Below are 10,871 nucleotides of genomic sequence, written 5' to 3' on the forward strand. Positions count from 1 at the left end.
ATGTTGTTTCATATAGTATCTATAATATGAATAGATTATTTTTGTGTAGAATTATTCTTACCTACATAAGATAAATGGATTTAAGCCTGATAAATGGAATCTGTTATTTGTGATTGTGTCAATGATTCCTAATCATTTAGATTTGACTAGGAAGAAAGTTAAAAGATGGAAATTTATGGTTAATGGGCATTTTTCCAAACACTAATGTTGTGTACTTTTCTTTTCTACATAGGCCAACTGTTGAAGCCTGGTGAAAAATAATTGGGTGCAATAATGTTCCGCAGTAAAAAAAAATCACTTGGTAAGTGTTGAGGTTTTCAGATGCCACAAAGTGAATCTGACTTTTAATCTTTATTTTATTATTATACTTACTAAACTCCATTTTGCTTTGTAGAGGTGTAATTTATATACAAAAATACACAAATCTTAAGTATTCAGTTTGATGAGTTTTGACAATTGTATATACTTATCTGGACCAACCCCAAAGCTAGATAATAGAACATTTCTATCACCCCAGAAAGTTCCCTTGTGCTCTTTAAAAATTATTTATTTCTTTTAAAGTTTATTAATTTTGAGAGAGAGAGAGTGAGTGGTGGAGGGGCAGAAAGAGAGAGCAAGAGCACGATTTCCCCGCACTATCAGCCAGTGCAGAGCCTGCTGCAAAGCTTGAACACACGAACCATGAGATCCTGTGTTGAGTCAAAATCAAGACCTGGGTGCTTAACTGACTAAGTCACCCAGGTGCCCCCCAAATTATTTATTTTTAACTGAAGTAGAGTTGTTATACAATATTATTAGTTTCAGGTGTACAGCATAGTGATTTGATATTTATATATATTACAAAATGTTCATTGTGATAAGTGTAATTACCATCTGTCACCATGCAAAATTATTATTTACCATATTCCCTATGTAATACTTCATATTCCTGTGACTTATTTTATAACTGGGAGTTTATACTTGTTAACTCCCCCTTTCCTCTGGCAACCACCAGTTTGTTCTCTGTATTTATCAGTCTGTTTCTATTTTGCTTTGTTCATTTATTTTTTAGATTCCACATAAAAGTAAAATCATATGGTTTTGGCTTTCTCTGTCTGATGTATTTCACTAAACTTCATACCCTCTAGATCCATTCATGTTGTCACAAATGGCAAGGTTTCATTCTTTCTAATGACTAAATAGTATTCCTCTGTGTGTGTGTGTGTGTGTGTGTGGTATATCTTTGCCCATTCATCTGTTGGTAGACACTGGGATGCTTCACTTTTTGCTATTGTAAATAATGCTGCAATAAACATAGGAGTGCATATATCTTTTTGAATTAGAGGTTTTGTTTTTTTGGGGTAAATAACTCGAAGTGGAATTGCTGGACTGCATGGCATTTTTTTTTTTTTTTAATGTTTATTTTTGGGAGAAGGCATGAGTGGGAAGGTGCAGAGAGAGAAATCCAAAGTGGGCTCCACCCTGATGGCAGAGAGTCCAATGCAGGGTTCAAACCCACGAACCGTGAAATCATGATCTGAGCCAAAGTCAGATGCTCAACTGACTGATCCATCCAGGCACCCTTGGTATTTCTGTTTTTAATCTTTTGAGGAAACTCTATACTGTTTTTCATAGTGGTGGTACAAATTTACCTTTCCACAAACAGTGCATGAGGGTGCCCTGTTCTCCACATCTTCACCGACATTTCTTATTTCTTGTCTTTTTGATTCTACCATTCTGACAGATGTGAGGTGCTATCTCATCGTGGTTTTGATTTGCATTTCCCTGATGCTTAGTGATGTTGAGCATCTTTCCATGTGTCTGTTGGCCATCTGTATGTCTTTGGAAAAATGTCTGTTCAGGTTCTCTGACCATTTTTAATTGGATTTTATCTATCTTGATTTATATGAATTCTTTAAATATTTTGGATGTTAGCCACTTACCAGATATATTATTTACAAAGATCTTCTTCCATTTAGTAGGTTGCCTTTTCATTTTGTTGATGGTTTTCTTCACTGTGCAAAAGACTTTTAGTTTGATATAGTCCCAATTGTTTGTTGTCACATGCAAACAGTGAAATTTTACTTCTTCTTTACCAATTTGAGTGCCTTTAATTTCTTTTTCTTACTTGATTGCTGTGGCTTGGACTTCCAGTACTGTGTCGAATAAAAGTACCAAGAGTAGACATCCCTGTCTTGCTCCTGACCTTAGAGGAAACATTTTTAGCTTTTCACCACCAAGGATGATGATAGCTGTGGGTTTGTCATATGTGGCCTTTATTATGTTGAGATACGTGCCGTCTACATCCACCTTGCTGACATTTTGTTTTTATCTTCTGCATCTGTTGAGATGACCATATGGGTTTGTCCTTCATTTTTGTTGATGTGGTATATCACACTTTTGATATGTGGCTATGGAATGATCTTTACATCCCTGGAAGAATTTTCTGAGAACAGGACATTCTTGTCTATAGTCTTGTCACAACACCCAAAAAGTAAAACATTAATTAATGACATAGATTTCTATTTTTCAATTTTTCCTCTTATCTCTCAGAGCTGATTTTTATTTTTGGTACAGTATCTAATAAATGTTCACACACTGGATTTGGCATTTAATCCCTTTGTTTTCTTTTAAACTTAGACCAGTTTTTCATTATATAGAATTTTGGAAAAGTCTAGTCCAATTCCTAACTAAATTTGGATTGTACATTTTTGGCACAAGTACCATATAGTTTGTTTTCTTTTTTTAAATATAATTTATTGTCAAGTTGGTTTCCATGTAACACCCAGTGCTCATCCCAACAAGTGCCCTCCTCCATGGCCATCACCCTTTTCCCCCTCTCCCCCACCCCTCATCAACCCTGAGTTTGTTCTCAATATTTAAGAGTCTCTTCTGGTTTGCCTCTCTCCCTCTTTCCCTCCCTCTCCTTAACTATTTTTTTCCCCTTCCCCTCCTCTATGGTCCTCTGTTAAGTTTCTTCTGATAAACATATGAGTGAAAACATATGGTGTCTATCTTTCTCTGCCTGACTTATTTCACTGAGCATAATACCCTCGAGTTCCATCCACATTGCTACACGTGGCCAGATTTCACTCTATCTCATTGCCATGTAGTATTCCATTGTATATATAAACCATATCTTTTTGAACCACTCATCAGCTGATGGACATTTTCTAATGGACAATTTATTAAGTAGTGTTTTCATGAGGAATGCAACTTTCTGATCTTCCTCACATAGAATTTAATTTTACAGACCAATAATAATTTCTGGGTAATGAGGCTAAATGTTTTGGCCACATATGTGGGTCTATATCTGCTCTGGCACAGATGTCTGGAGAAAACTGACACCATCCTTTACATCATCATAATTGGGAATGATGCATCTTTAGGTTACATCAGTTCCTATAGATTTGGTCAAAGATTGGAGAGCTATTATAACCTAAAGTATTCAGGCAGTCAGTTAACATTTTTGAGCCCCTAATATAGGCTAGGAAATGCCACTCTTTCTTGACTTTAAGTAGGTTTTTTTTACAGTTCAGTAAAATGCATGTATATTCACACAATTGTTAAGTTTACAGTAGCAGTGATAACTTAGAAATTGTTAAACAGTACTGCAAGTGGTATATTTGCCAGACTAGAGACTTTCTAATCAGCCTGGGGTGGTCAGGAGGAAAAATCATGCAGAAGTGATTTTTTTTTTTTTTTACTTCAGTGAGATATTTAATATTTGCAACATTTAATAAAAGTGTGCTTAAATTTATGTAAATTTTCACAACATCATCAGGAAGCTTGGGCCATTAGTGATGTAGATGAAAATCTAATAGGCCCAAACAATGTATTGTAGGGAAACAAAAATTTTCTCTTACATATGCTTTATTATTTATTATCATCATATTCATATAAATCTCACATTCTTCAAGATAGAAAGAATTCCAGGTAATTCAGTCTATTTTCTGTTCTTGTTAAAAATTTTGATTCCAGTATAGTTAACATAGAGTGTTATATTAGTTTCAGGTGTACGATATAGTGATTCAGCAATTGTATACATTACTCAGTGCTCATCATAAGTGTATTCTTTATCTCCTTCATGTTTCACCCATTCCTCCCCCCTCCCCCCGGTAGCCTTTAGTTCTCTCTAGTTAAAGTCTGTTTTTGGTTTGTCTTTCTTTGTTCATTTAAATCTGTTTCTTAAATTCCACATATGAGTGAAATCACCAGATTTTGTCTTTCTGTGACTGATTTAGTTTACTTAGCATTATGATTTCTGGCTCTATCCATGTCACCTGAAATGGCAGGATATCATTTTTTTTTTTTTATGGCTGAATAATACTCCATTATATATACACACCAAGTCTTCTTTATCCACTCATCTACCACAGAACACTTGGGCTGCTTCCATAATTTGGCTATTGAAAGTAATGCTGCAATGAACAAAGGAGTATATGTATCCCTTCAAATTATTGTTTTTGTATTCTCTAGTTAAATACCCAATAGTGGAATTCCTGGGTCATATGCTAATTCTGTTTTTAATATTTTGAAGAACCTCCATATTGTTTTCCTCACTGTCTGTATCATACTGTATTTTCACCAAAACCCACATGAGGGTTCCTTTTCTCCACACTTGATATCTCTTGTGTTTTTGATGTTAGTCATTCTGACAGGTGTGAGGGGATAGAGATCTCATTGTGGTTTTGATTTGGATTTCCCTGATGATGAGTCATCTTGAGCATCTTGTCATGTGTCTGTTGGCCATCTGTGTGTCGTCTTTAGAGAAATGTCTGTTCATGTCTTCTGCCCGTTTAACTGGATTCTTTGTTTTTTCATATTGAGTTGGATAAATTCTTTATGTATTTTGTATACGAACCCTTTATCAGATATGTCATTTGCAGATATCTTCCTCCATTCCATGGATTATCACTTAGTTCTGTTGGTTGTTTCCTTTGCTGTGCAGAAGGTTTTCATTTTGATGTAATCCCAGTAGTTAATTTTTGCTTTTGACTTGCTTGCTTTAGGAGACATATCTAGAAAAATATTGCTATAGCTAATGTCTAGGAAATTACTTCCTGTTCTTAGGGGTCAGGCCTCGCATTTAGGTTCTTGCTCCATTTTGAGTTTATTTTTGTGTATGGTGTGAAAAAGCGGTTCCAGTTTCACTTTTTTTTTTTTTTTTTTTTTTGCCTGTAGCTGTCCAGTTTTCCTAACACCATTTATTGAAGAGACCTTTTCCCATTGTATATTCTTGCCTCCTTTGTTGAAAATAATTGACCATATAATCATGGATTTATTTCTGGGTTTTCTATTCTGTTCCATTGATCTATGTGACTATTTTAAATAAAATTCATTTATTTTGAGAGAGAGACACACACACACACACAGAGAAAGAGAGTGCAAGCGGGGTAGGGACAACAGGGTGGGTGAAACCCAACCCGGCTCTGCACTGTCAGCACAGAACCAGAAATGCCGCTTGAACGCCTGAAACCATGAGATCATGACCTGAGCCAAAATCAAGAGTCAGATGCTTAACTGGCTGAGCCATCCTATGTGTGTACTTTTTATGCCAGTTCCATACTGTTTTGATTACTGTAACTTTGTGATACATCTTGAAATGTGGGATTGTGATACCTCCAGGTTTGTTCTTTTTCAAGATTGCTTTGGCTACTTGAGGTCATTCCATACAAATTTTAGGGTTGTTTGTTCTAGGTCTGTGCAAAATACTGTTGATATTTTGATAGAGATTGTACTAAATCTATAGGTTTCTTGGGGTGCTATGGACATTATAACAATATTTGTTCTTCCAAAACATGAGCTTAGAAAATAGTTTCATTTGTTTGTGTTATCTTCAATTTCTCTGATCAACTTTTTATAGTTTTGAGAGTATGAGTCTTTCACCTCCTTGCTTAATTTATGTCTAAGTATTTTATTATATTAATTGCAATTATAAATGGAACTGTTTTCTTAATTTCTCTTTATGCTACTTCATTTTTAGATATGGAAGGGCTGCAGATTTCTGCATATTGATTTTGGATCCTGTAATTTTACTGAACTCCTTTATTGGTGAATTCTAGTAATTAATTCTAGTAGTTTTTTGGTGGAGTCTTTAAGGGTTTTCTACATAAAGTATCATGTCATCTACAAATCATGAAAGTTTTACTTCTTCCTTACCAATTTGGATGAATTTTATTTCTTGTCTAATTATTATGACTAGGACTTGGAGTACTATGTTGAATAACAGTGGTGAGAGTGGACATCTTGTCTTGTCCCTGATCTTAGAACAAAAGCTCTCAGTTTTTCACTGTCAAGTATGATGTTAGCTATGGGTTTTTATTAGGTTGAGGTATGTTTGCTCTAAACCTATTTTGTTGAGAGTTATTTTCTTTTTTATCATGAATGGGTGCTGTACCCACCTGTAAACTCCAGGCATTTTTCAAACCAATGCTTTGATGCTGCATGTCCTCGAGGATGTTTGTTGTGCCATCTCTTTTAGGGTAGGGACTCTGCTCCATGTTGTCCTTTCTCCTGACTCTCCCAGACTGGAGCAGGCTGAATTTTGAAGTTGCAGGTATTCAGCTCTGATGGTTGTAATAACTTGCGAAATTACACCCCTCTGGTTTTCATTGCCAAATGTTATGAGGATTATCTGGGCCTGAGGTGCCTGTTGTGAGGGTCTGTTTCATTCCAATCTCTGAACCTGTGGCATCCCTGATTTCCATGGACAGGCCTGTGGGTCTGTTGAGATCCTGACTGTGTCTCCGCCCTTCTACCCTCTTTGATGTGTCCTCTTCTTTACATTTTGCTGTGGAGAGTCTGTTCTGCCAGGCTTCTGGTGGTTTCTGGGTTATTTACGCTGAAGTGGCTGTTACCTAGTTTGTATCCCTTATATCAGATGAATTTAGGGTTCTCCTGGATTATCTGGAAGCTCTCTGTTCTTGGCAATTCACCCTTTCCATGTAGCTTATATGGGAGGCCCCAGACAAATCATTTTAAAGCATATGAAGAGCATTATTCTTGTGTAAAATTCCTAATTGAGATTTCATGTAGTTTGATAACAGAGGAAGGAAAAGAAGTAGGTAATAATGGCTTTCTTTAAGCTAGCTAAAACTGTTCTTGTTTCCAAAGAACCAAGGAGGTTGTGGAGCCAGCATGCATCCCTCTCCAGGGAAGCCCTCATCCAGCATGTTGATGGGGTGTGATCTGTCACATTATTTCTTTCGTTGACATTTTGTGGGCTCCCTCCTCTGAAAAATATTAAAAACTATATCTTACAATGGCGTGGGTATAAAGACAAATATAATCCATTACTACTATATTTGTTTTTTTCTTCTAATTTTAAAATAAATTAAAATGTAAACATTTTTATGTGTCCCTACAAGTATTGTGGGCCCTAGGCAATGTGTCTCCTGTGCTTAAAAAGGACGTAGTTTTTTTGGTTGAAATGTATCTTCCTGCTTCTCAGGCATTATTGTGATCATACACTATTTTTCAGGTAGTGGGTTGGTCCTACTTTAGAGGATTGATGATAAAGATATATAAGACATGGAAACTACCCTTATAGGCACTGTATCCATGCATCCATGCGTATGAAAGTACATGTATGTATATTACTATAGATGTTTAAGGAGTGTTATTTCTGCTTGTGTTTATCCCTTATGGAACAACAGGAAATCCAAAAGTTCTTTCTTAAGTACTTTTGCAGTTATACTTGTGAAGGTATTAGTTGTTTTTTTGAGCTTGGTTTTTGTTTAATATTTTGAAATTTTTGAAATTTTTTTCAAAATCCTCTATTTTCTTAGTTAACTGAAAATGAGGCCATTAGAATGAAGTGATAATCAGCATTGACCAGTGATATACTAAGAACAGTGCTGGTTTTAAAAACCTCTCATAACTTTGGAGTTAGTATTTTTTAATGAGTTTTCTTGTATGCTTTAATCCAGAGACTAAACCTTTGCTGTTCATCTTAAGTCTTTCAGGGCATAAGCTTTCCATTCATACGTTCATCAGCTCTTTAACTGGGAGAGGAGGAGGCAGCATTGGCATTCTTAGTCCTACTTATGTTCTAGATTTTTATGCCATGCTTAAATCTCTTTGAAATAGGAGTCTTTTTTTTTTTTCCTCCATAGAGAGAACACCGCATACTTAAATTCTTCCCATCATAGTCACTGTGAACAGTTGCAAAAAGAAAGTGTAGAAAAGAGCTATCTTCTGGCTCTCATACACTTTGCAAAATTGTGTGCTGCTCTAAGTTTATTATGTGGTATTACGTAGGCTTTGAGCAATCTGATGTTTTATTACTCAGGACATGGGCTAGATTGGGCTACTGTTAAAGAACCTCTAGTCACCGGGGACTCTCTAAAGAGGGCTGATCCTCAACAACATCCTTTATCCCTTCTCAGTGGGTATAGGGGGTGGTGGGTATTTTCTCCTTCAACGTACTTTATTCTTGGTCTTCATGACTCTTGTGGAAATTCTTGCTCCTCAGACTGCTATGATCCTATCTCCTTCACTGGACCTCAGTGGTGGAAATTTCCCCTGGTTCAGTCTTCTATACTTTTCTTGATGTATACTGTGTTCGTCAGAGTACTCTTCTCCTTCTGCTCTTCTCTTTGGAGATGACTCTTAAATCTTCAGTGTCTATTGTGACATCTTACTTAAATGTTATACCTTATTCCCAATTGCTACTGTCTTTGATCTAATAATTCTATGAATATACCTTTGGGCTGTATAGAATCAGTCATCTTGTCTAGATTTTCTTCCAACTTGACAATCTATTCCTATAGAATAGGAATACCAATTATAGAATAGGAACTACCATTGCTGATGGTAGTTCAGGCATGTAATTTTGAAGATAGATCATTCTCTGGGCAGTAAATTCTCCTAAATGTTAACTAGAATTTTACATCCTTGTTAAGTTTACTTTCTTTTCCGTAGTTGGAATAACAATATTTGTTCTGCCATTTATAATAAAGATCATCAAATGTTTAAAGGTCTTTTTCATATTGGTGCTCTCACAGACACATGGAGAATACTGTTTGACCAAATATCCAGGCATCTCATTGCCCAGTTGAGTTGACACATTAAAATTAACCATCACAGCCATATTTTAGTTTATTGTTATTCTTAAATTTGTCTCTCCTTTTAGTTCTGTCAGCTTTGTTTTATATTATTTCTAGGTTACATGATTAGATGTATACAAATTTAGAGTTACATATTTCTGGAAGGATAATATTTTATTATTATGGAGTGGCCCTATTTATCTTTGGTAATTTTTACTGTATTAAAGAACACTTTATCTGAGATTGGTGTAGTGATACCAGGTTTCCTCTGATTAATGCTTACATGTTATATATTTTTTCTTTTAACTTTCAACATTTTAGAGTTCTTAAATTTAAGACACAGCATATAGTGTTTTTAAAAAATAGTTTGACAGAAGTACCTGGGTGGCTCAGTTGGTTAAGCGTCTAACTCTTGACTCTGGTTCAAGTCATGATCTCATGGTTCATGAGATAGAGCCCCACACAGGGCTCCATGCTGACTGCATGGAACTTGCTTGGGATTCTCTTTGCCCGTCCCCTGCTCTTTCTCATTCTCTATCTCTCTCAAAATAAATAAACCTTTAAAAAAACAGTTTGACAAATTTTGACTTTTTTATTATTAAAATATAGGCCTTACATATGAAAAAATTGTAGAGGATCTGGATAATGTTCTCTTCTTCGAGTAGAATTTACTTTTCACACACAGTTAGAGAAGGAACAGATTATCTTGGTCCAGTCAGGAACTGAGGTACTTTGAGACTGGATTTCAGTATTTATAAGGTCTAGTCTATTTTTGTTAGTTCTTGCTCCTAGAATGCAGTCTTTTCAGAAGTCAACTGGAGCCCTAGAGTGTTACCAAGGCTCCTCTTCCCTGCTGGGTTCTGAACTCTAATTATTGTCTTATCTCACCTCTGGGAGGCTGAGGAATTAGCAAATGCCTTAAGGGGGAAGGTACAGAATATCAGGTTTGCATCAATACATTGCTCTTTTCTGATGGTTCTTGGCCCTTCAAGTTTTGTCTGATTTTGTTGTTCTGTATTTTCCAACACTTTGTATATTTCATTTAGCTGTTATAGTTGTTCTTAACACATGGGTTGATCCTTACACAATTTACTCCATTATAGTGGGAATCTGAAAAACACATTTTGAATAATGTTTTATAAGTTTACCAGAAGAATACATTAAATATTACTATTCTCTGGTAGTTATATGCATATTTGAATATATCAGAAGATCTATGAGTAAGGAACAAGCAAATGAATAGTGAAGTTGAATAAGAAAAAAACGGTTAATGAATATGTTAATGAGTATTTTCTGTTAGAATAGGGTTAAGTGTTAGCCATGACATGTACACAAAAAAAGCCTATTATGAACTACCTTATTATAGGAATAAGAAAATTATAAATACTACTTAGAATCTTGTTCTATGTCATACATACTTATTGGTTTTAGAACATATTTATAAATGCATTTGCTCCAGTTCTCCATTTCTTTATTATTTAGCATCCCATATGTATAATATTCTAATTGTTATACTTTGGTTTTGTAAAAGAAAACCCTTAATTTTATCCTTAGAATTATAATACTTTATTTTAGATTAAAAACATTTTTTTTAAGGTTTGTTTATTTTTGAGAGTCAGTCCGAGCAGGGGAGGGTCAGAGAGAGAGGGAGATATAGAATCTGAAGCAGGCTCCAGGCTCTGAGCTATCATCACAGAGCCCAGTGTGGGGTTTGAGCTCTCAAATCGTGAGATCATGACCTGAGCTGAAGTCGGCCACGTAACCGACTGAGCCACCCAGGCACCGCTATAATCATTTATTTTATTTTATTTTATTTTATTTTATTTTATTTTATTTTATTTT

General features: G+C 35.4%; 1 protein-coding gene across 3 annotated transcripts in view; it reads left to right on the forward strand.

Moving 5' to 3' along the window:
* The window catches only part of ATP8B4 (ATPase phospholipid transporting 8B4 (putative)), a 232,935-nt gene that overhangs the window by 18,994 nt on the left and 203,070 nt on the right, over positions 1 to 10,871 (forward strand). For all 3 annotated transcript variants that reach the window (XM_039237152.1, XM_039237150.1, XM_039237151.1), the window contains exon 2: positions 233 to 301. In XM_039237152.1, coding sequence (XP_039093083.1) covers positions 274 to 301 — 28 coding nt within the window. In that variant the 5' untranslated portion in view covers positions 233 to 273. The remainder of the gene's footprint in view (positions 1 to 232; positions 302 to 10,871) is intronic.

This window comes from Hyaena hyaena, unplaced genomic scaffold (assembly GCF_003009895.1).
Source record: "Hyaena hyaena isolate Hyena2069 unplaced genomic scaffold, ASM300989v1 scaffold_120, whole genome shotgun sequence".
In the NCBI taxonomy this organism is placed as follows: domain Eukaryota; kingdom Metazoa; phylum Chordata; class Mammalia; order Carnivora; family Hyaenidae; genus Hyaena; species Hyaena hyaena.